General features: G+C 38.4%; 2 protein-coding genes across 2 annotated transcripts; one reads left to right on the top strand and one right to left on the bottom strand.

Annotated features, from left to right (window-relative positions):
- Positions 1-86: 86 nt before the first annotated feature.
- Positions 87-19,385, bottom strand: LOC133529382 (uncharacterized). The gene is made up of 10 exons (XM_061867089.1): positions 18,017-19,385; positions 10,642-10,818; positions 9,079-9,280; positions 8,529-8,727; positions 8,043-8,182; positions 6,944-7,081; positions 5,329-5,404; positions 3,710-3,804; positions 208-2,257; positions 87-158 (listed from the first exon to the last, which is right to left on the bottom strand). Exons 1-10 carry the CDS (start codon positions 18,198-18,200, stop codon positions 87-89), a joined length of 3,333 nt encoding a protein of 1,110 aa, XP_061723073.1. The 5' UTR covers positions 18,201-19,385.
- Positions 19,386-21,064: 1,679 nt separating this feature from the next.
- On the top strand, positions 21,065-25,147 carry LOC133518256 (isatin hydrolase-like). The gene is made up of 5 exons (XM_061851932.1): positions 21,065-21,299; positions 22,375-22,496; positions 22,925-23,122; positions 24,132-24,308; positions 24,836-25,147. The coding sequence occupies exons 1-5, from the start codon at positions 21,091-21,093 to the stop codon at positions 24,940-24,942; spliced, it is 813 nt and encodes a 270-aa protein (XP_061707916.1). The 5' UTR covers positions 21,065-21,090; the 3' UTR covers positions 24,943-25,147.
- The last annotated feature ends 31 nt before the right edge of the window (positions 25,148-25,178 follow it).

Here is a 25,178-nt window from a genome sequence, read left to right as displayed (position 1 = left end):
TTGATCTTGTGTGATGACGGTGTCCCGCTTCCGCTGCCGCCTGTGCACTGGCCCCACACGTTGTTTACATACCTTGTTCCCGTCGCTCAGTAGTACGGTGCTGGTCTTCTGTTGATCTTGTGTGATGACGGTGTCCCGCTTCCGCTGCCGCCTGTGCACTGGCCCCACACGTTGTTTACATACCTTGTTCCCGTCGCTCAGTAGTACGGTGCTGGTCTTCTGTTGATCTTGTGTGATGACGGTGTCCCGCTTCCGCTGCCGCCTGTGCACTGGCCCCACACGTTGTTTACATACCTTGTTCCCGTCGCTCAGTAGCACGGTGCTGGTCTTCTGTTGTTCTTGTGAGATGACGGTGTCCCGCTTCCGCTGCCGCCTGTGCACTGGTCCCACACGTTGTTTACATACCTTGTTCCCGTCGCTCAGTAGCACGGTGCTGGTCTTCTGTTGTTCTTGTGTGATGACGGTGTCCCGCTTCCGCTGCCGCCTGTGCACTGGCCCCACACGTTGTTTACATACCTTGTTCCCGTCGCTCAGTAGCACGGTGCTGGTCTTCTGTTGTTCTTGTGTGATGACGGTGTCCCGCTTCCGCTGCCGCCTGTGCACTGGCCCCACACGTTGTTTACATACCTTGTTCCCGTCGCTCAGTAGCACGGTGCTGGTCTTCTGTTGTTCTTGTGTGATGACGGTGTCCCGCTTCCGCTGCCGCCTGTGCACTGGCCCCACACGTTGTTTACATACCTTGTTCCCGTCGCTCAGTAGCACGGTGCTGGTCTTCTGTTGTTCTTGTGTGATGACGGTGTCCCGCTTCCGCTGCCGCCTGTGCACTGGCGCCACACGTTGTTTACATACCTTGTTCCCGTCGCTCAGTAGCACGGTGCTGGTCTTCTGTTGTTCTTGTGTGATGACGGTGTCCCGCTTCCGCTGCCGCCTGTGCACTGGCCCCACACGTTGTTTACATACCTTGTTCCCGTCGCTCAGTAGCACGGTGCTGGTCTTCTGTTGTTCTTGTGTGATGACGGTGTCCCGCTTCCGCTGCCGCCTGTGCACTGGCCCCACACGTTGTTTACATACCTTGTTCCCGTCGCTCAGTAGCACGGTGCTGGTCTTCTGTTGTTCTTGTGTGATGACGGTGTCCCGCTTCCGCTGCCGCCTGTGCACTGGCCCCACACGTTGTTTACATACCTTGTTCCCGTCGCTCAGTAGCACGGTGCTGGTCTTCTGTTGTTCTTGTGTGATGACGGTGTCCCGCTTCCGCTGCCGCCTGTGCACTGGCCCCACACGTTGTTTACATACCTTGTTCCCGTCGCTCAGTAGCACGGTGCTGGTCTTCTGTTGTTCTTGTGTGATGACGGTGTCCCGCTTCCGCTGCCGCCTGTGCACTGGCCCCACACGTTGTTTACATACCTTGTTCCCGTCGCTCAGTAGCACGGTGCTGGTCTTCTGTTGTTCTTGTGTGATGACGGTGTCCCGCTTCCGCTGCCGCCTGTGCACTGGCCCCACACGTTGTTTACATACCTTGTTCCCGTCGCTCAGTAGCACGGTGCTGGTCTTCTGTTGTTCTTGTGTGATGACGGTGTCCCGCTTCCGCTGCCGCCTGTGCACTGGCGCCACACGTTGTTTACATACCTTGTTCCCGTCGCTCAGTAGCACGGTGCTGGTCTTCTGTTGTTCTTGTGTGATGACGGTGTCCCGCTTCCGCTGCCGCCTGTGCACTGGCCCCACACGTTGTTTACATACCTTGTTCCCGTCGCTCAGTAGCACGGTGCTGGTCTTCTGTTGTTCTTGTGTGATGACGGTGTCCCGCTTCCGCTGCCGCCTGTGCACTGGCCCCACACGTTGTTTACATACCTTGTTCCCGTCGCTCAGTAGCACGGTGCTGGTCTTCTGTTGTTCTTGTGTGATGACGGTGTCCCGCTTCCGCTGCCGCCTGTGCACTGGCCCCACACGTTGTTTACATACCTTGTTCCCGTCGCTCAGTAGCACGGTGCTGGTCTTCTGTTGTTCTTGTGTGATGACGGTGTCCCGCTTCCGCTGCCGCCTGTGCACTGGCCCCACACGTTGTTTACATACCTTGTTCCCGTCGCTCAGTAGCACGGTGCTGGTCTTCTGTTGTTCTTGTGTGATGACGGTGTCCCGCTTCCGCTGCCGCCTATGCACTGGCTCCGCGCGGCACTTGCCATCTGAAGAGGTTGAGCTCTGGCGGTGGAGCGTTTGTTTTCGGAAGCCACAGCGGCAGGATTTTAGGGCCTTTTCGCGCCTGAAAGGTTAAAGTGGTGAATACAATATTCGCTATGTGCACGACTGTCACGCAACCTAGCGTCCGTAACTCTAGGGGAAAACGTCAATTCACTACAGATGAAACACTAGAAATAAAAATAAGCTTACTATCAGAAAGTTTCGTGTCCGCAAAGTACAAAATTCATTCGCTGGACAATGCATTTATTGTTATAACAATTTACCTGACGATGCTTTAAGATTACCCTTGCCAGCTCTTAAGAATTACTTAAAAAAGTCATTGATGTTGAAGGCTTATTACAGAGTCGAGGACTACTTGACAGACAAACATGCATGGTCGAAATTAGAAACTGCAAAAACAAGTAGCAATTAAAATAATTGTATTATGTGTATATGTAAAATTGTAAGCAAGGACATCAAATATTTTTTGTAGGTATAGCAATCTGTCAGATTTATATAATGTATATTCTCATTTCTTTTTTGATATGTTTTCTGAAAGAGCTGCGTATCTGTATCATTTGATATGACATATATACTTTTTTAATCAAATTTCTATAAAGAAAAGTAGCTACTGTATGTAATTGCATGATTTCTATAGTAATCTAAATTGTATTTTTTTTCTTATTTAATGCATGTTAATTATAAGATGTAATGTTTTGAAAAGATGTGTCCCGCCGAGTTTCTTGCCGGTCCATATTGGGATACCCTCCTCCAATTGAGGGGGCGATTTAAATTTTCTCGGGTCAGAGGTGTAGGGTTAGAGCCGACGTAGCTTTATTTGACGTTCATAAGCGCATTGTAATATGCCTACCTGAATAATAAACTATCTTTATCTTATCTTTACATCTTATACACCGGGTCCGTACATTTCATGCCGATGACGAAAAATGACGTAGTTTAACATACAAGGAGTTTCCTTACAACACAACAGCTTTTGATAACTTACCTATTGACGCGTAGGAAAATAAATACTTGCTGCGTAAAATACATTGTTAAAAATCAAAAGTATTTCATCATCTATTATTTAGTTGGGTGAAAATAAGATAAAAGTCAGACGTTTCTGTACTGATTGTCAAGTATCTATAACAGTTAACTAAAGAGGCTGTCAACTGATTAATTATTAGGAAAATACTAACTGGAATGATACTCTATATAGCGTGACGTAATTTTTCCGTCAACGGCATGAAATGTACGGGCCCTGCTTATAAAACTACTTCAAAACTAAAAACTACTGACCGCATTTTCATACGACTTTCATCTATCAATAGAGTAATTCTTGAGGAAGGTTTAGCTATATAACTTGTTAAGGTTTTGTGTGAATTGGTTGAAATATAACGACGTTCATGTAAGGGAAAAAAGGAAATAAATAAACATTACAGGCCTAGGTCGAAATTTAGGATTTACAGACCGCATTGCCTACGTGTAATAACACCTTTGACAAGCAAGTGTGATGAACAGAGGCTTCAGTGCTTACTCTCTGAGAGCGGCCTCCCGCTGCTCCAGCTGCAGTTTGACGGCGCACGCCTCCATGTACAACTCGTTGGCTCGCGCTAGTTGCTTCTCGTAAACCTACAGGCAAATATTTAATTTATTTCGAGACCATGAAAAGTGAAGAATGTGAAAATATTGAAAAAAAAAAATACAACAAGCAACTAGTAGAAGTGGGCAAAGTTACCACCTATTGAGCAGAATTCAAGAACGCGAACTCTTCTACTTAGTCGAACGATAAATTGTTAATCTATGGCACTATTCAAATATTTGCAGTGTCCCACTCAAAGTCGGCTTTCATCAGGGCCCCGTATGACAGTTCAATTTTATATCGAGTAACTGACACGTAAAATGTTTTTAGACATTTTTTGGAATTTAGCACATTCATTTATATACGAATGTAACATTCAAGTAATAAAAATACGGTAATAATATATTTCTATAATTATTTTTCATTATCATTCGACGTGAGAGGTATAGCATTCTCATTAAAATAAAAGTATTTGCGGCAGTAAACGATACTCTGGTGGAATTTTCCCTTATACATAATTCATTCCAGATAACATTAGACTAAAGAATCACAAAATCAGATATTCTAATCTTAATCTGTGAAGTTGTACAGCAAACAACTTAGATATCGATACAACGTGAACAATTACAAAAGCAAACTGTAAACAGTGACAGTAATGACACCTAACATCAAGCGTTCTTGACCAGTGCCATTCGCCATTTGTACTTTTTTGTAAATTTGTTGAATAAACAAGACAGAAATTTTATTTATTTATTGTAAACTACAATCAGAATATTGCACTATATACAAATTAACATGTGAAAGTCGCTAAAATGATTTGTGAATAAATTTGTAGTTCTTCTTGATATTTTATTAAGAACTAGATTTGGAGCGTATTATTCAGAAAGAATAAAGAATAATAATTGAATGACATTATAAAAATTGCACCATAAAAAAAAAAAACACTTTTATTTATATTTAATGATATCTGGAATGGAGTATTCAGTAACAAAAGGCAAAAAATCTACAGATAAAAAGTGGGCAAAGTCACCATTTAATTGGTATTTAAATAAGATAAACAGGGCTCGAACTTTTAGTGCCGATGAAGTCAAACCACACAGGATGATTCAGATGAACAATAAATTGACGTTGTGATTAATTGTATTTTTTACTACTACTGCTGTGGCGCAACGACCCGAAGTGGATCTTGGCCTCCGACACCAAAGACCGCCATGCTTCTCTATCCAAAACTGTTTCTGTCCAGTCGACGGCGCCTAGTTCTCTATAGTATTTTCTACAAACGTGATACAATAGAAAGCTGATTATATCACTATTGTATACAATACTTTTTATTTATTTACAATACTTTTTCTATGGGTCATCTAAAAGTCTCTCGTCTCTCCAGCGGTACCTAGGCCTAGGCCCCTTCTAGGAGAAAGTGAAGAGGATGTCCGCAGAGCAGTCCAGAATCTAGACGGGGAAGCTGTGAAGGTTGACCAACTAATTAATGACGACAAAACTGAGTACAATCATACGTAGTATTTATTTTTACGTCATCCACGCTAAAAGTCTGAGCCCTGGAGAATAAAACGAACCTGTCTGATATCACGTGCGTGTTTCAACTCCTCTTTCCTAGTAGCTGTCTCCTGCACGTCGGCTGGCTTACCGCTCCTAAAGAATACGTTTTTGTTCATAATTATAATGTCTAAAGCGAGCGGATCATGAGATAAACGCATACACCCATTTTACATCAGATAACCTAATGACCGCATTGTAATTTTTCCTACATTCCGTTGACGCATGCGTTCACCGTTGCGTCTATTGCATAAAACAACGGCGCGCTTCTAAAGTTAGCCGGTTTTTTACGGACCGTAACATATTTAAAAAAAAATTGGAAAAAAAAATACATACTCAATTAAAGCCTTAATTAAGTCTGTATTCGTCCATATGTAATTGATTCCACTGTGTTACGAATATTAATTGTATTGTAATGTATTTATTTCATACGCATATGTATAAGTAGTTTATTAAAAGTTGTACTACAATAATCATTGTTGAAAAACTATAATACTATACAATTAAAACGTAATTTAGTATTTGTATCAAACTAAGAAGAAACAAGAAGAATATAAACACACTTACATACATGTAACTTATATTAAAAGGATCTAATTCTCGTAACACAATGGAATCAATTAAATTAAGATATAGTTTTGAACTTTGAAAAAACGTACTTTCCCTAATTTCATAATTTGTTTTTCATGACTAAAATGTATACAAAACAGCAATTATTCTAAAATGTAAGTTGAGCACAATCGAAAAATTTCGTCACAAGCCGCTTGCGCCCGATGTAATGAATGTGTTTTTAGGGTTCCGTAGCCAAATGGCAAAAAACGGAACCCTTATAGATTCGTCATGTCCGTCTGTCTGTCCGATTCTGTCACAGCCACTTTTTTCCGAAACTATAAAAGCTATACTGTTCAAACTTGGTAAGTAGATGTATTCTATGAACCGCATTATAATGTTTACACAAAAATAGAAAAAAAACGATAAATTTTGGGGTTCCCCATACTTAGAACTAAAACTCAAAAAATCTTTTTTTATCAAACCCATACGTGTGGGGTATGGATAGGTCTTTAAAAATGATATTGAGGTTTCTAATATCATTTTTTTCTAAACTGAATAGTTTGCGCGAGAGACACTTCCAAAGTGGTAAAAAGTGTGTGTCCCCCCCCCCCCCCCCCCCCGTAACTTCTAAAATAACAGAATGAAAAATCTAAAAAAAATATATGATATACATTGCCATGCAAATTTCCACCGAAAATTGGTTCGAACGAGATCTAGTAAGTAGTTTTTTTAATACGTCATAAAAATTTAAAAATTTTTTTTTTTCATCAAACCCATACGTGTGGGGTATCTAAGGATAGGTCTTCAAAAATGATATTAAGTTTCTAATATCATTTTTTTCTAAACTGAATAGTTTGCGCGAGAGACACTTCCAAAGTGAAAAAAAGTGTGTCCCCCCCCCTGTAACTTCTAAAATAACGGAATGAAAAATCTAAAAAAAATATATGATATACATTACCATGCAAACTTCCAAAGAAAATTGGTTTGAACCAGATCTAGTAAGTAGTTTTTTTAATACGTCATAAATGGTACGGAACCCTTCATGGGCGAGTCCGACTCGCACTTGGCCGCGTTTTTACGTACTTGGTGTAGAGGTGCGACATGCCCTCCTGCACTTCTTTCTTCCAGGTCTGCTGGGTCACGCTGAAGGTCTCCTGGTGGATCTCTGCGAACTCGTCGCCGGCTATCTCTAGGTGCGCGGCTATTATTTTGAAGGGTGGCCTATAAAAAACGTGCTAATTTATTCTGTTTATATATCAATATTCTGTTTATATGTCATTTGCAATGAGCGGAATTCTTCATAGCAAAAATCAAACTGTCAGAGGGATTGACCTAACTGTTTTATCGACTTATCGATGTTACGGAATAAATAGCATTAGGTATCCATAATAAACTTAAAAGATTATTCTGTAACATTTGACCGCTTTGATAAGCAACTTGCATCTCCGTATTAAAGTAAATCATGTCAGCGTCACATATGTCATTTATGTCACTTGAGTTTTCATGAGTGATTTCCGTGCCGTGTTACTAAAATGGTTAATCCTAAAAGAAAACAATAAAAAAATGGATACAGAAAGATTCTTATTTCAGTTTCAAAGAAGATTCTTCCACAATATATTGCTCTAAATGTTACGTTCATTTACATCATAAAAGTATTTTCTGTTTTATTCTTTTAATTCTTTACTATTATACCAAAATACAGTGGCGGTCAGCTAATTAGGGACACCTGTGTTTCGTTAAGTGACAAATATTTATCGATAAGTCGATAAAACAGTTAGGTCAATCCCTCTGACAGTTCGATTTTTGCTATGAAGAATTCCGCTCATTGGTCATTTGATATGAATTATCACCATATTTTTATATTTTAAGCCAAAAATTGATTATTATTAACCGTACGGAAGTATGGAAACAACGTTGTTTTCTTTAATATCTCATGTAACTATTATTATTGTATATTGCAACTAAGAACTTACATTAGGCAACTCCAGAAGATTACCAATACCTATGTCCTGTGTCCTTTATCAGATCAGCTCGGTGGTACCATAATATTGTATTTCACCCAACTTACATATGTATGTGAAGTTCAGTCGGTTAATGGGAAGTGGGTATAATTAGCATGCAAGATTTGACCCGAACGTACATACAATGCAAGTTAAATAAAAGCTTGTAAACACGAGCTCACCTGTTTTTAGGCGTCCTGTTCCAACATTGAGTGAGCAAGAGCTGCATGCTGTCGGGCACTGAGGCCGGAACGGGCAAGGAGATAGTGTCGGTGCCGACGCCCCACATGATCGCGTGCGTCTCCATGTTCTTATAAGGTATCTGGAGGAAATAGTGGGTAAACAAAGTCAGTTAACTGGTGTTTTTAAGTAAATTTGGATTTTGGAGAAATATGGAAAAATAAATTGAATTGGGTAATATCAAAGGCTGGGAAGGCACGAAAATGCAATGTTTTTTTACAAGTTAAGTTTTGTTGAAATTGCATATGAAAAAATAAATGACAAAACCAATAAAAAAAATTTTTTTCATTCCACATACTAACTAAAAGCGGGCAGTTGAAACTTATAAAGTATCTAAAATGGGCAAAGTTACGATTGAAGAAGTGGTAAAGTTAGTATAATGGACAAAGTTGAATTTGAAAAAAAAGGGAAAAAGCAGGTGCACTCGCCTCCTGAGTGAGAAGTTCCCATAAGACCACGCCGAACGACCAGACATCGACCCGCTCCGAGCACGGCTCGTGACGGATCACCTCGGGCGCCATCCACGCCACGGTGCCCGTGAACGACATGATGGCGCTCACGTCGTTCCACTCCCGCGACGTCCCGAAGTCGGACACTTTGACAACCAGGTTGTCCGCTATGAGGATGCTGGAAAGTTAGAATTAGATTAGAATTAAAGTTGGCTTAAAAAGCGAGAAACTACGAAGATGAGGTGAAAATTGGAGGCAAATAAAAGTGAAAATGAGACTTCACTCGATAACCTTAATACACCGTGGGCTAGTAAAACCCGTCAAATTTTAACCACGCATTCCTGAGGTCATAAAGAGCAAAACATGTTATATGAGTTTTGGTCAAATTAAAAAAAAAATATTGCCGAGATTTTTTTGAAACTGTTTTCTAATGAGCAAAGTTGCATTGTAATCAGGTAAATACATTTCAGTGGGCAAAGTAACCATTCATTGTAAAACAAAGTTTTAAATAAGAAACTGAAGCACTTACTTTGGACTCTTAAGATCCCTGTGTATAATCTTGTGACTGTGCAAATAAGCCATGCCGTTTGCTATCTCTTTCGCCCACTTGAGAATTTGTTTGGGCGCGAAGAGGGAGCCACTGTGCAGGAACTCGAACAGCGGCCCGTACTGGCAGTATTCCATTACCACGCAGTAAGTGGGGGGCTTGGTCACTACCCCGCGGAAACGGACTGGAAGAATAAACCTTATTTATTAGTGTGCTAAAGACGATAGTGGACGATCGCTTCTCCATACAAACGTAGTCCTCAGTTTTCTTCCCAGATACTAAGAAATATACATATATGGAAGGTCTTCAGTTATAGCCTACTCAGAGCTCAATAGTGCTAATGTTTTTGGTTAGGTTAGGGTCCACACAGACCGAGTTGCCTCGCGAGGAAATTGCCACGCGAAGCTTTGGTTTAATTGCACCTAAATATCATAATGCCGTTGTCTTTATTTGTCCTAGATTTCAAAATATCTTAGGCTCAAAATGCAGAAATATCAAAATGTTTTTTTTTTTTCAAATAGCCGAATGTCATATTGACTTTTATTAATATCGTCCAAGTCTCAAAATATCCAAATGTCTAAAAGTATGTGTGATCGATCAAATGCCGCTTTTCCGATGGGACTTCTTTTTTAAATATATTAAGCTTAACTACGTCTTAATTGCAATTTTATAAGCTTCTTCTTCTTCCTCGCGTTGTCCCGGCATTTTGCCACGGCTCATGGGAGCCTGGGCAACTAATCCCAAGATTTGGCGTAGGCACTAATTTTTACGAAAGCGACTGCCATCTGACCTTCCAACCCAGAGGGTAAACTAGGCCTTGTTAGGATTAGTCCGGTTTCCTCACGATGTTTTCCTTCACCGAAAAGTGACTGGTAAATATCAAATGATGATATTTCGTAATTAAGTTCCGAAAAACTCATTGGTACGAGCCGGGGTTTGAACCCGCGACCTCCGGATTGCAAGTCGCACGCTCTTACCGCTAGGCCACCAGCGCTTTTCTTGCAATTTTATAAGCTTATTAGCATGAATTATTATTTTTTAACAATCTGCTGGAACCCCGGAACTAAAGACAACAATATTGGATAGCACTCAATAATTTAGGTATTTTGCGATTAAGGTAAGTAAGTAAGTAAGTAAATATTCTTTATTGCACCAACAATTATACATTTTACATACATGTAAAACTACAAATGAATTTTAAAGGAAAATAGAACCAGGTAACAACAGGCGGTCTTATCGCTAAAAAGCACCTTTGACATTGTGAATATGATATTTTGAGTTAATAAAATTAGGCATTCTGAGATTTTTAATAAATGGGTAAAATAAAATTAAGGTACAATAAACCAAACCCGTGCGTAGCAGCTCGGTCGGTGGAGAAGTGCGGCCGTCACACATCTACACAGACCGAGTTGTTTCGCGTTCTGTGAGGACCCGCCTGTTCAGAAAAATGGCATAAAAGCGGTCAAAGGTAATATGCCTCCTGTGTCCCGTTGCCAATTAAAGGGTACTGTGGAGCTGAGTAAATAATGTGGATAAGTCACGAACCTATGTTGTCATGATTGAGTTTCCTGAGATGTTTAATGTCAGTCTCGGCCGGGTCTCGCAGTTTTTTAACGGCCACCATTTCGTTGTTGATTTGCCCGCCGTATACGACGCCCTGGGCGCCGGAGCCGAGGTACACGAGATTCGTGATTGCCTCCGCAGGTATCTCCCATTTTTCTTCTAAAAAAATAATTCTGGTCAGTTCGTACTCGTAAAAAATCATATCATAAGTAATACATTTTTGCATAATAATGTTGTGCGGGATCGGGTTCGCGTTGAGTGTTATTATTAAATGTTACGCGTGTTTTGCTGACAGCGTACGCACGCGCCGCACGAGGCTATAAACGTGTTAAAGGTGCAATGCACCGAACATCTTGCGGGGGGCAAACGATAAGATGAGATGAGAATGTTAAAATAATGATACAAGGTGATTGTACAATCGACTTAAAACTAGAATGTTATTCATTAAATGATATGTTTGTACAAACTAGAGAAACGTCAGAATTAAGGGTCAAAGTCAAGCGTTAGGTGGTACAAAATCTCTAACCGTGACATGATTCTCGTAATTATATTGTTGACCCGCCCATGATGCCGGCGGTCGATGTCACTGTGCGAGAGAGACATCAATATAATTACACGCGCGCGGTCAAGATAGGAACAGGCAGGTCAATGTACTAAATTCGTCGCGCTTAGCACCCTTACTTTAGCCTGTAACTTTAAATTAAGAGAAAATTCTGGGCATACGTATATGTGTTATTAATAAATTAAAGGACCCTACTAACAGACCGTGAAATAGGGACCGTGCGCGTTGGAGGGTCTGCCATCTTTTGGCCTGAATCGGAACAATAAACATGTACATTTACACGTCACGTGTTTTCTTGTGCATAGTAGGTTCTGCCATCTTGTGGGCTACATTGGAACAATAAACATCACATTTACGCCTCGCGCCAAAAATCTGACGGCTCCTGTGCTGCCTCCTATAGTTCATGCACGTTCCCTATAGGCAGCAACAAGAAATGGTGAACAAAGAGATACGTTTATGCAATGCAATGTAATGTTTATAAATTAAAATATCGCATTTGCAGAAGGGATTCTCCCCATGATATACTTATAGTGGTAAGTTACTTTAGAAATAATTATAATTACAATGAAAATATTTTCATTGAAATAAATGTCATATAAATAAATAAATATTATAGGACATTATTACACAAATTGACTAAGTCCCACTGTAAGCTCAATAAGGCTTGTGTTGAGGGTACTTATACAATGATATATATATATATATATAATATAATATATAATATATAAATATTTATAAATACTTCACTTAAATACAAAGAAAACACCCATGACTCAGGAACAAACATCCACGCTCATCACACGAATAAATGCCCTTACCAGGATCTGAACCCGGGACCATCGGCTTCGTAGGCAGGGTCACTACCCACTAGGCCAAACTGGTCGTTAAACTATACTTAGAAAAAGTGACAGAGGCCTCCAGGACCCAGGGATGGCGTGGAATCGAACCACCGACCTCTGCTATCGCAACAGGTGGCTCAGGCCCTCGGCCAGCTAAGTCACGGCGGCATAGGTCGAATATTTTTACTGAGGACTTGTGGCGCCCCCTGGCCATTCCCATGGTAGAATGGTATGGTTTTGACATAATTGCTCGCAAATTAGCAGAGAATTAATCAATAATTGCCATGCAAGTGTACCTATGAGTAATAAAAACACAAGATGAATAGTTGGTGTTATCAGGAGTAAATAAATAAATCAACTGCACAATAAATACTGGAATGAAATGGACACATGCAGGCAGACTAAGGATTTTCTACCGGAACTGAACCACAAACTCACCAAAATACTACTGAAAACACCTCGAAACCAACTACGTAAAATAGTAGGATTAATTACAGGACATAACACACTTAACAAACACCTACACAATATGGGTAAAACGGACAGCCCCATGTGCAGAGCGTGCATGGAAGAAGAAGAAACAACAAAACATATTCTCCTAGACTGCAAACAGGTAGAAGTATACAGGAACAAATACCTAGGGACTCCGTGCACACTAGGAGAGGCAATTAGCAACCTGAAAACTTTGCTAGGCTTCGTGGAGGAGCTGGGGTGGTTAGAGTAGCGCTACCTCGTTTCACGCAAAATAGGCACAATGGTTGTCGATTTGCGGAAAATGCCCAGAAGCACTAACTAACTAACTAACTAGGTCACGGCGGCATAGGTCAAATATTTATCTGAGGACTTGTGGCGCCCCCTGGCTATTCCCATGGTAGAATAGTATGGTTTTCCCTTCTAAGTATATGACATAATTATTCGCAAATTAGCAGAGAATTAATCAATAATTGCCATGCAAGAGTACCTATGAGTAATAAAAACACAAGATGAGTAGTTGGTGTTATCAGGAGTAAATAAAAAATGATAAAAATTGGGCTTGAAAAACATAGCATACTTCACACCGTCTATAAAAAAATAAGCACATAAGAAAAATAAAACGATGAAATGGCGTCTTTAGATAGTTTAGATAATCGGATTATTTATCTTATCTTTTACTTTGTTTGGACAATTTCTATTACTTCTAATTACTTTTTTGTCATCTTAATATTTAGTCGATTTGAGATTTGAATAATAAGCCAGTCACGAAACAGGTCAGAATTCTAAGTCATACTGCGTTGTTGAAATTGTATTAAGTAGGTACAGTGACGCACTTACCTACTTAATACAATTTTCTCCGTGCAGAGTCCCTAGCATAATTTGGTCTGTTGATCTGAAATATCTATGTGTTATCATGTATCATGTATACTGGTTCTGGAAACTTCAGGTGAAAGGTCATAACATTCAACTATCCCAAATATTAAGGACCAAGGACGCGTTCCTAGAATTTTCTATAGAATAACTTGAGGCACGCGAACATTCGCCTACGTACGTAGTTTAAATTTTATTTTAAGATCTTTGGTAACTGTAGTTTGCAGAGATCTGAGGGCATATCGCGAACACCGCAAAATGCGGGCATCTTTCTCTGTCACTCTAATTACGCCTTAATTAGAATAATAAAAGAGAAAGATGCTCGCAATCGGCGAACTTCGCTGTTCGCGGTAGGCCCTATATTATACTGGATTTACGTGCGAGACGCTTCAAGTCTATCTCGTCCTAAAGGTCGTATCGCAGTTGTATTTTTCACGAAGTACCGCCATTTTGGAAACCTTGAGAACAACGCATGCGCGCGCATCTGCGCATATCATTTAAATATGAGCTTTGTGGGGTGGTCGGAGAGCACATTATCGATTGCAGCGCGGAACGCGCAGATCAAGGTTAGGGGTTAGAGGTTGTCGTGTAATGGCCGACTTTTTAAAAATGTACAGGTTGCATAATGTTACGTGTTTTATACAATACATATGTTGGAGTTTTGATATTTTGTTAATAATCTTGTTTCGTTTTTTGAGAAACGTATTTTTATATTGTTAAATTAGTAAAGTAATAAATTTGCTGGAATAGTCGAAAGTAGTATTGATTGTGCAGGTCGAAAAAATAAGGAAAAATAATATGGTTAGCATGTGTTTAGATGATGCAAGAAAATGAAGTTGTTAGAGCCAGACCAGGAAGTTGGCAGCGGTTTTGACAGCCCAGACAGTGCACGTGTATTTTAAACGTCAAACGTCTATGAAATAATGACGTTACTTAACTCTTGTACAGGCTGGGCTATCAAATCAAGGTTTTTTCTTTCATTGTTTTTACACCTACTACTTTTTAATTTGATTACAAAATAACTTGGTTACTATATGAAGAACTTGTTTGTATGTTTATAATTATAATTCAGTTTTTAGTTTTATTACGAAGAAATATACACATAGTAACATTCCCCGATTGCCAGTGGCATTATAATGTGAATTTGTAATCCAGACACAACTTTTAACTTGTAACTGATGTATTTTATACATAAGTTTAAAATTCCTCATGCCCCTTTGCACAGCAAATTCTCACACCAACTTTAGTCAAAATTTTGTCAATCGACAAGAAGTTATAATGTCAAAATCTTTAAAGTTATTTATGGTACTTGAAGGATTCCATAATTATAAAATTAATATTATAGCAAATAATTATAAGAAAATGGATCTGGATAATGTTTTTCAAGTTTGATCCTGATTGAAAATGTTTATGATTTACATAATAAGTTTAAAAATAAATGGACGGTAACAAACGAACGAAAGGAATAAGAATAATGTAGGGCAAATCCAGGCAAAAGTAAAAAAAATTGGCATATTAAAGAACTGCCTCGTTTATCATTATCAAAGTTGGTTCAAAATATAGTGTTTGATGCTACAATGGAACACATCTAAAATCATAATGTCGCTGGTAGCCAGGTAAAAGACATTCGTAAACTGAAATTTCGTGACTCAGGAGCAGGACACATTTATTTGGCAATAAATCTGGTGAAAGTCAGTGCTGGGGGTACATATAGTTGTAAGAGATTGATGTTGCCTTCTAGGTACAATCTAGACATGCAACAATGTGTCAAGCCAAGTTTAAAAGAAGAGAACTAGTGACGCAACGCCCGTGTGTACACGAATCAGGAGCCACTTTTGACCCCTACGTAAAAGACCCTTAAAGCTAACTAAAACCCCAAACTTCACGAATATAGCACAACGTTATTAAGATACAAACATGTAAAAATCGGGATTTTTCCACTGGCTGACTGACCTAACATCAAAAACCTAACCCACTTCCAGATGACCTAGCTAGTTGAAATTAGGCATCCAGCTGAGCAACTGTGTGGTTACGAACCTAAGATAATGAAACAGGATTTTTTTTTACGATTTTTAATATTTTCCATAAAACTCTTTTTATTCCCACACTAAGCGTCTATCGAATTTGTAATAGCAGAAATAAATTTTTCTTTCCAAATCAACTATGATGAATATTAATAATATCTGTCCAAAAAGAAAACATCCCTTCAAAAAAATATATGTATGTGATATAAGAAACCAAGTTCAATATTAAGAATATATTGTTTACTTTGCCGGAATTGCGGTCTATAATGGGTACCAAGTTCTAGTTCACTTGGGATGTAATTATAGTTCATGATTTGTTCTTAACCAGTTTTTGTACCAACAAACTAAATATTAGAAAAGGAACATTCAAAAATATAGCCTTTATGAAAAATCTTGGCACATATAGATCCTCAATTTTTTTACCAGCGAAGTCAACAACGCATATCCTTAAAATAGAACTTAGCTCTCATTTCACATTTATGTTTTTGATGGAATATAATATATTATATGTCACAAAGAAGACTTTGTTGAAGAATATAAAGTAGTTATAATAGCCTCCTGGCAACCAGATATCAAACTTTGCAAGTTTTTAACTAAGAGTCAGAAATTTATTGGGGCCTATTTACTATATGTAGGATGCTGGTCGTCAGGACCAAAGGCCTTGGTCATCACTCAGTTCTGGACCAAAGGGCCGAGGGAGATGATGAAAGAAAGTAACATACACTTAGTCGAGTGACCTGCTCTATTGATATTTAAATTTAGTTAAGTTAGCACTTTTTATCCACTGCACATTGTTCGGTTTTGCTATCCTGTCCTATAATATGTAATAATGTAAATGTTTCTACTGTCCTTAGATTCTAGATATACAAATATGGTAGTGGCAGAATAACAGCGTCTGTTGCTGGAAGTCTTAAGGCCGCTGTGCACCGAGACCTTTTGGCACACACATCAGCTGAGCCACTTTCCTTTACAATTAGTTTGTAAGCATTATTGTGTGTATGTTTAAACTTTTTGAATAAACGTCTTTATTATTATATTATTATTATTCTGAAGGAGTAGCCTCCTTCATTGTGTTTCTCATACTGTTGTGACAGCAATGTGGTAAGGCTATGGTTGTACCTGCCATTCATCTTCAAATCTTGAGTTTTGGCAGTATTTGACAACCCTAGTTGGTACTGACCCTGCTTATCAAGTTGATGGTCCGCAGATTTACCTCCAGGACGGCCATTTATTTGAGTGATGAGCACAGATATTTTATCCTGAGTCATGTGTGTTTTCTGTTATCATCTTCCTCACATTGTCCAGGCATTTTGTTTGAAAGAAAAGAAACGCCAACAATTGCAGGTCCCATGGGATTCTGGGATTCCCTTGACATAGGCATTAGTTTCTATGGAAGCGACTGCCATCTCACCTTCCAACCCAGAGGGTAAAATAGGCCTTAGTCGGGATTAGTACAGTTTCCTCACGATATTTTCCTACACCGAAAAGCAACTAGCTTACAGTGGTACAAGCCGAGGTTTGAATCCACTGCCCACTCTTATTGCTAGGCTTTGTTAATAGTCTGGAGCCTCATGAAGTAAACACACAGACTACAGTTTTATGTGCTCCGTCTGGTAGTTGAGGTGGTCTGTGAGTGAACATTAGTCATCAGCTCAGTAGCCTTGGATTTAAAACGCATATATTTAAACCCACAAGTCTAAGTCTCATTACATGCTATACTCTGTATGATTAGGTACTTAAATAAAAGTTAACAAACAATTTATACATTTTTGGGTAGTTATAACATTTATTGGTTAACCAACTAAATACAAAACCGCCTGGATCTGTGACTAAACAACCTGACTTTAACCTACCTACATTATTTGATCATGTAATGTTATCATCTACCCTCAACTGGCTTAAGGAGCCATTTTTAAATACCTATACCTAGATACAGAGTATAATGATGTATCAATTCAAAATGTGTGCTGTTTTAGATTACTGAAACAGATAATTTTTGGTGTAACACTACAGTGTATTAATATGAAACTATTATTTCCCTGGATATTAAATCAATAAATGGATACCTGATGGTAGAGCCAATGTCAAGGATATGTTTACACTTTTGCATCTTACTCCTTTAGAATAAAAAGTTTAGTAAAATGTAAACATATATTATCTTTGTCATCAACTGTACATTGTAACTCCGATGCCACCAAAACATATGATCATAGTCTAACTAAATAAATAAACAATAATCTTTTTACCTTCTTCAGGTGGCTTTTCCCTCCAACAGTACACTCTATTCAAGATATCAAACATTTCCCAAAATTTAAATTTCGAATGTCATGTCAACCAACAAGTTGTTATCACGGAGAACGTACGAGAAATGCCAATAATTGCAGGTCCCCCAGGCGTCCAAGGTAACGGGTCAAGGACCAATGTCAAGGCTCCACACGTGAGGTAAAACGAGGCTTGTAACAAGCGTTTAAGGACGAGTATCCTTCGGGATGCGCGCGCTGACGTAAAATCAATTCCAATGCAACCCTGTAGGCTCGCGCATAGACCTTGAATGCATCGCATCCCGGGAGGATAAAAATAGTACCTACCCAATGCTGGCTTCTCTGCCGGTGGGCGAAATACGGAGATAACTGATGAGAAGCAGCCCATCACTCCTTCCAGCCAAAACAGCTTCTTTTCTTCATCATCAGCACTCGGACGAAGTTGAAATTTGTCATTGAAAATCCCACCATCTATATCGTCCTGCCCGTCCGGGCAACCGTTACCGTCCATCGTTGCTAATGAGGCATTCACTTAGAAATCTAACACATTTTGAAAGAATAATGGATTTCAAAACAAATTTTGAGTTCACTTGAGATGGTACACGCACAACACCGCGATGCCTCAAAGTTTACAATGTCTATGGTAGACAATGGCAGTCAATAGACAAAGTAGAATTAGTAAAACGTCCTGTTCATGAGCGGCAGAGAAACTTTAGGATACAGTGTGCACTGCGCCGTATATTTGAATTTACATAAATCTTTCTACACTGTGGCGCACTAGAAAGCGTGGGTGAAAAAACAGGAGAATTATTTTCGTAAACAAACAAAACAAGGAATAATTATTATTTTACCGTGACTATTTATATATATATTAACACCAAATTATTTTATTAAGATTCTAATGTGACCAATTCGATTCAACTCAAAAACACTTAAAAAGTTGGAATTATTTTTACATAGTTCATATATATTTATAGAGTCTGTGCGGAAAGAGAAGAGTCTATATCAATGGTCATATACCTTTTTATTTTCATTTATGTTTATTTAAAAACCTAAAATAAATAAAATGTATTTAAACTTTATAGAAAGTCAATAGGTATATGAACCATCCAACGAACCAGCAGTAAAAATAAATACGTAGTTAACGTTTGTCCACAGGAGTGGCAACTTTTATATTAAAATCTATGTATTGCTCTATTAAACGCCTATTAATTAATATATTGTACTTTAAGTTTATTTTATTGTAAGTAAGTATTAGTGAACTGAGTGTTTTAAATTATCTAATCACTGTTTCTTTGATAAATCCCTCCTTAAGGCTATAAAAGTGAAAATAACTCCGTCTGTTACTTCTTCACGCTTAAAGCGCTGAACCAATGTAGATGAAATGTGATATGGAGATAGTTTGGTTTTAATCCCGAGGTTGGACATAGGATTGTTTTATCAATCATCATCATCATCATCATCATCGATCATCATCCCACGTAGACGAATTGTAAATGACATAAATGTAGAGTACGTCAGTCACGCAAGAGTGGCATTATGATCAGTATACTGAGTGAATGGATTAACAAGTTCTATTGTATACTGATATTATCGTTTTAGTAATTGAACTTTCATCCTTGATAACATCATGAGTAGATAAAGTAGAGTAAAAAATATAATTAAATGCCAAAAAAAACGGCCGGTCACCTATTTACTATATAATGATTAATATGGTAATATACCCATAGTCGCAATTTAGGCAGGACATTAAATCTAGACTGGAGTGTCCTGCCTTACTTCCAATTAACTACTGATCTAGCAGATTTAGAGCATGTAGTAATTGAAATATATGTATGTATAAATAAATATTTTAGTTCCCTTATTTTTTTATGATTGCAAACAGTAATAAAGACATTAAAGTTAGTAGAAATTAAGTTTAAAAATAATCTAATTCATTATGTATGTACAGTCGACGTCACCAACATCTTTACAAGCCAACATGCCAATAATATATTTACACGCCTCTATGACACTGACTTTAAGGTCGCATTGACATATATTTGAAATGTTGGGTTGTAAAGATATCTGTGTACTCGACTGTACTACAAAATAAAAATAAGATTTTTTAATCGCCTGATGAGCCATCGTCAATTCGTCAGTCATATTATTATAGTGGTTATTAGATCTATGTTTTCGTAAGATATTTTCTACTATCTTGTTATTCTAGTTGCTAAAAGCGACCGGAAATAAAATGTACCTTTCTCTGATCCTCACAGCAGCAAGTGTCAATAATAGGATACCATATAATAACTGCTTATGCTATATTCATTATCGATCAGTGATCTTTGTGAACATAACCGCCGGTTACCTTCGACAACGTCGACGTCACCAGGCTGCTGAAGGACATAACATTCCTGAAGACAAGTCTGACAAAGGTGCAGTCCAAGTTAGAGGTGGCAAATAACACCATTTGTGAATTTCGTGTCGAGGTGGCGACGCTTCGTGACACTGATTCGGAATGTAGGTCACACGAGGCCACTGACTTGGGCTCGGGTAGTGATGCGCGTGCAATTATCTGCAATGCTGGGTCAGCAACGAGCGATATGACGCCTGTCCCCGCCACCGGCCCACCCCCCGCACCCCGCACGCCGCGTCGTGTCGTGCCGTCAACTGCTCCAGTTGGTGTATCAGCGACTCATCGCGATTACGCTGCTGCTGCAAAACTGAGAAAAACACTTTCAAGGGTGCCTGAACATGTTTCTCGTGATGAGAAGCCACCCCGCACCGAGAAAGGATTCACACAGGCGTCGAAGGAGAGGAGGGCGCGCAAAGCGCCTCGCAAGAGCCAGTGTGCCACTGCAGAGCCGGATATTGCTTCTGGCCTGTGGGTTGCCACACCAAACACGGCGCTATATGTATCGCGCTTGCATGTTTCCGCCACGGCAGAAGACGTGGTGGAATATGTCCGCAAGAAGATCCGTCACGAGCTGAAAGTATTCCAGCTGCGATCGCGGCATTACGTGCACTTCAGCTCGTTTGTGGTGCGCGTCCCGCGGCCACTGCTGGAAACCATAGCGAGCGCGGACTTCTGGCCGAAAGGTGTGATATTTCGGCGGTTTCGTGGGAATCTGCCGAATCCCGCACCAGAACAGGTGGCGAAACTGCGTCGTCAAAATGATATTTATATTTTAAGATTTTTATAATTGTAAGTATGTTAGTCTGTAAGGTATGTATATAACTATATATGGGCCATAGTTGCCTGAAAATAAATGATATTTATTTATTTATTATAAACAATGATTGAACTAAGTAGTTTAAGATAAAACACTGCTTATGTTACTTACACTGTGATGCTTGCAACAAGATAATGTCATCTTTTATTCCTGTTAGACTCTCAATTTAAAGTAGTCGCTTCAAGGATGCGGTTGAAGATTATCGTGTTTATGTGCGTGGCCAATGTGTGGGCAAATGTTGGTGCAGACAACTGCAAATTAAATGATATAATTTCCAATGGTGATCTCGTTTTCTACGATTTGTCACACAAGTTTGATGACAAAACTATCTATTGGCCGTATGTGAAACCGTTTGCGTTTACCAAGAAAACTGCTGAAAATAGAGAAGATGGCTGGTAAAAAATATCTTATTAAACGATATTCCATAATTGTTTGCATGATCCCTCTTGTATAGTATTTTTATTGTTGTATACAACTATTTGTGTTATTCAATCGACGGACACTTTTGTCTTTTCCAATGATAGTCAAATATGTATATTTGATTGTAATCTCAGATTTCATTAATTTCATTATCCTTCCACAGAATTTGATCAATGTTAAAGTCGTATCGTACTCTAAACTTGTTTTGATCCATTAAATCAACAAAATATGTAGAGCAGTGATCAACATATACATACTTAATCCGTATGCATATATTATCATATACCGTGCCGTGCTTATATGTGTGCTTCGGTCAAGAATAACAACTACCTATTCAAAGCACTGTGCATTATAAATTATAATGATAGCACACTAAGTGATCTGATAAATGGTTATTATATTACCTACCATTTATCATAAGGGCCTAGTTATAGTAATCCTCTGTATATATAGCCTTAAATTATCAAGCGACTTGTTCAGTTGCTTTACATATTAGAACTTATTTAAATATATTTATTTGTCTTTTTTGCTGTAATTTAATTTATAATTTGTATCCTTAATACATACCTTTAAACGACCAATTCTTGTTTTCCGCGTAAAGCTCATTTTTATAAGTATTATTTAAACCCCTTGAATGGTTTTAGTAAATTCGCGAATACCATGTTTCTCAGATAAATCTAGAAAATTATTGGTATGCGCGTATACGCCTTGCGAAGACACATACATAAAACCACTTTCATGTTAATAATGATACTGAAACAAAAACATATTTTTTTTTATGATACAGGAGGTAAACGAGCAGACGGATCACCTGATGGTAAGCGATTACCACGACCCATGGACACCTGCAACACCAGAGGGGTTTTAAGTGCGTTGCCGGCCTTTAAGATGGGCGTACGCTCTTTTCTTGAAGGTTTGACGGTGGTATCGGTCTGGAAATACTGCAGGCGACAGATTATTCCACAGTTTAGCTGTGCGAGGCAGGTTGTTGTACAAAAAAGACTATTCATTTCTTTTTCATGTTTGTTAAATAATAATTACCTGTGGCAGGTATGCATCGAATGAGTTCGAGGCCGGGGAACATGGTGGGACACACATGGATGCACCGTTCCACTTCTACAAAGAAGGAAAATTCGTCGATGAAATACCTATGGAGAAGCTTATCCTGCCTCGTAAATTTACATTTTGTTTTATTATCTTTATCTAGTTAGAACCCTTAGAAATTATGTATCAACTACTGCTTGTGTAGCAATCTTATTATACTATTGCTACGCAAGTGGTAGTTGATACATAATTTCTTATATTATTAGATTAATTTTAGTTAGTTTATATTTATTATCATTATTTTAACATTAGATTAGATGCTACTTAAGTGCAAAATTCTAGCAAAAAATATGTTAAAAAATGATATTTCCCTGCACCAGCATACACAAATGTCTCTGTTTGACCTTGACCCAATGGTTGACTGGTACAGAGTAGAATGCCTTTTGGCATTAAGTTCGCCATTTGTACATTTTTCTTTATGTGTGCAATAAAGTTTAAATAAATAAATAAATAATAAATATTCATAGTTTGTTTATAATACTGTCATTTTTTTCAGTAATAATAGTCGACATCGGCTCACGCGTCAATGACGATCCGAATTTTGTGCTCAACAAGCATCATTTGGACTATTTGCTAAACGACAACAATGGGAAACCCTGCATGATCATATTCAAGTTCGGTTGGAGCAAGTTTTACGGCGATAAACAGAAGTACTTGGGTATGAACGAGACAGCTGGTACGCTCAACTTTCCCGGTAAGATAAAGTTTTGCACTAGACTTTTCGTCAACTTAAAGCATCAGCTGGAGCAGTCATAAACAAGTCATGGGCATCAAAGTTTGCTCCTTTGGACGGAAATTTGCATATTCAAGAGCTTGAAGGGGCATAGTCAACTTTGATACTAATAGTGCAAGCTTTTACACGAATAGGTCGCTCTAATGTCTGTCGTTGACGTACTTACCCAGTCACGGCAGGATCTGACCGTTCGACCGTCCAAAAAAAATTAAAAACGATTTCATACAACCTCATATATTTGAGTTCTGTGCTTTAATCATGGCGGTAAAGCGTGCTGGTGCTGTAGACATCCATACTAAACTACCATAAACCACCTATGATCGATCGTCCCGAAATTAAATAGGGGTTATCCATTAACTACGTAACATGTAAGTTTAGAGGGGGTAGGGGGAGGTTCAAAAATGTCACTTTAACTTTATCACTAACTGAAAGTTTTTGGTTTTTATCAATTGTAAAGTTAAATAACTACTTTTTGCTATTGTTTTTATCATTTCTAATATTGCTTTCATCATTTTTTTTTAAGTATAATAATAGCTAACACAAAATGCAAATTTCTTTGAAAATAAAATTGCCAAATGTGTGACATCATACCAAGGAGGAGGGGTAATGTCATTTATGGATGTCCCCATACCTGTGAAAGAACACCTTATATAGTAAATGTTCTTCTCTTACCCTTGGATCATTCATTACCCTTGACCTCCCTTGACAATTATACCAAATCTGTGGAAAACAACGAAACAAATTAATCAGTGTTAATAAGCACCCTGTTTCTTGAATGTGAACTAATTAAAAAACATCAACTTAGCAAAAAAAAAATACAATGAATAATCTCAATATTCTAATTCTAATTAGAATCTAATGATAAAACAAATATATTCTTTTATTTTCAGATTTCAAATGTGTGGTATTTAAAAAATTAGCTTAAATAAGTCTAATAAAACTAATAACTAATATCACATACCTATTTCAGGTCTCAGCCAAGAGGTAGCCGAATGGATAACTACATCGTACAAGAACGTGGTCGGTGTAGGCGTAGACACGCCTTCCTTGGACCCGGGCAGCAGCACTACCTTCCCTGTCCACAGGATCACTATGTCTGCTGGCTTGTACGGCATGGAAAACGTTAAACTCGATACTACAGTTCCAGGTAGATTGACAAAAGTATAGGTGATAAGCTGTGTAAAAATCTGGTCACATAAAATTGTGAAATATAAACGAATGAAGCATTTTGGAATTACTTAACTAATTTGATAATTTGAATTAAGAAGCACTAGATCTGAAATAGAATAGAAATATTAGAAATTCTGATGAGTCAGTGGAGGCTCTAATAGTGGTTGTTGAACTTGAAATTAAATCCTATAGTAGAGCTTTTCTGGTTTCTATACGCCAAAAGTTTCTACCATTCTTTGATAACTTAACAATAAGAGATATGTCGATAGATTACTTAGTCTTCCGCAGATACTTTTGAACACAAACCGTCGAAATATAGGTACCTACCTTTACTAATTTGAAAAAGTATTTAAAGGTACTTTTTTGTTATTTGGCTGCGGTTTTCTGTAAGGTGGAAAGCGTTTTTTGAAGCGATTCAAAAAAAAGAAAAGGTTTCCAAGTTTAATGAAACAAAACAACAAACCTAAATAAATTCTAACACAAGATTACTGTGTATTGTTTCAGAGTATGGTTGCACTGGCGTCGCAATGCCAATGAATATAGCAAAGGGCACTGGAGGACCTCTCCGGCTAGCTGCCATATGCCCAAAGACAGTACCGACAACGTTTTAAGACCGGCAAGATTGTATCCTAGTTGGGACAACAAAATATACAATAGTTTTTATTATATTCATTATTTAAAATAAGGGATCCTCGTATCAACAACGTTTAGGAAAAAGTCACTATGAAATGCTTTAAATCATGTTAATTTTTTGCCTTTTCAATATTTATGAATTATATCTTTCTTTGATATGACATTAAATAACAAAAGTTAAAACATTTTTTTTACTATAAAAGAAACCACTTAA

This window comes from Cydia pomonella, chromosome 1, assembly GCF_033807575.1.
Source record: "Cydia pomonella isolate Wapato2018A chromosome 1, ilCydPomo1, whole genome shotgun sequence".
NCBI classification, from domain to species: domain Eukaryota; kingdom Metazoa; phylum Arthropoda; class Insecta; order Lepidoptera; family Tortricidae; genus Cydia; species Cydia pomonella.
The sequence above is the reverse complement of the archived record's forward strand: the minus strand, read 5'-3'. Positions and strand labels throughout refer to the sequence as shown.

What these genes read in the sequence shown, in the direction of transcription:
- LOC133518256 (XM_061851932.1), top strand. Translation starts at nt 21,091, where the DNA reads ATGCGGTTGAAGATTATCGTGTTTATGTGCGTGGCCAATGTGTGGGCA. An exon ending in GAAAATAGAGAAGATGGCTG is followed by an intron (nt 21,300 to 22,374) that starts GTAAAAAATATC and finishes TACCTGTGGCAG; the next exon opens with GTATGCATCGAATGAGTTCG. An exon ending in TGGTACGCTCAACTTTCCCG is followed by an intron (nt 23,123 to 24,131) that starts GTAAGATAAAGT and finishes TACCTATTTCAG; the next exon opens with GTCTCAGCCAAGAGGTAGCC.
- LOC133529382 (XM_061867089.1), bottom strand. Translation starts at nt 18,200, where the DNA reads ATGGACGGTAACGGTTGCCCGGACGGGCAGGACGATATAGATGGTGGG. An exon ending in GGGAACTTCTCACTCAGGAG is followed by an intron (nt 8,183 to 8,528) that starts GCGAGTGCACCT and finishes TATTTCCTCCAG; the next exon opens with ATACCTTATAAGAACATGGA. An exon ending in AACAGGACGCCTAAAAACAG is followed by an intron (nt 7,082 to 8,042) that starts GTGAGCTCGTGT and finishes CGTTTTTTATAG; the next exon opens with GCCACCCTTCAAAATAATAG.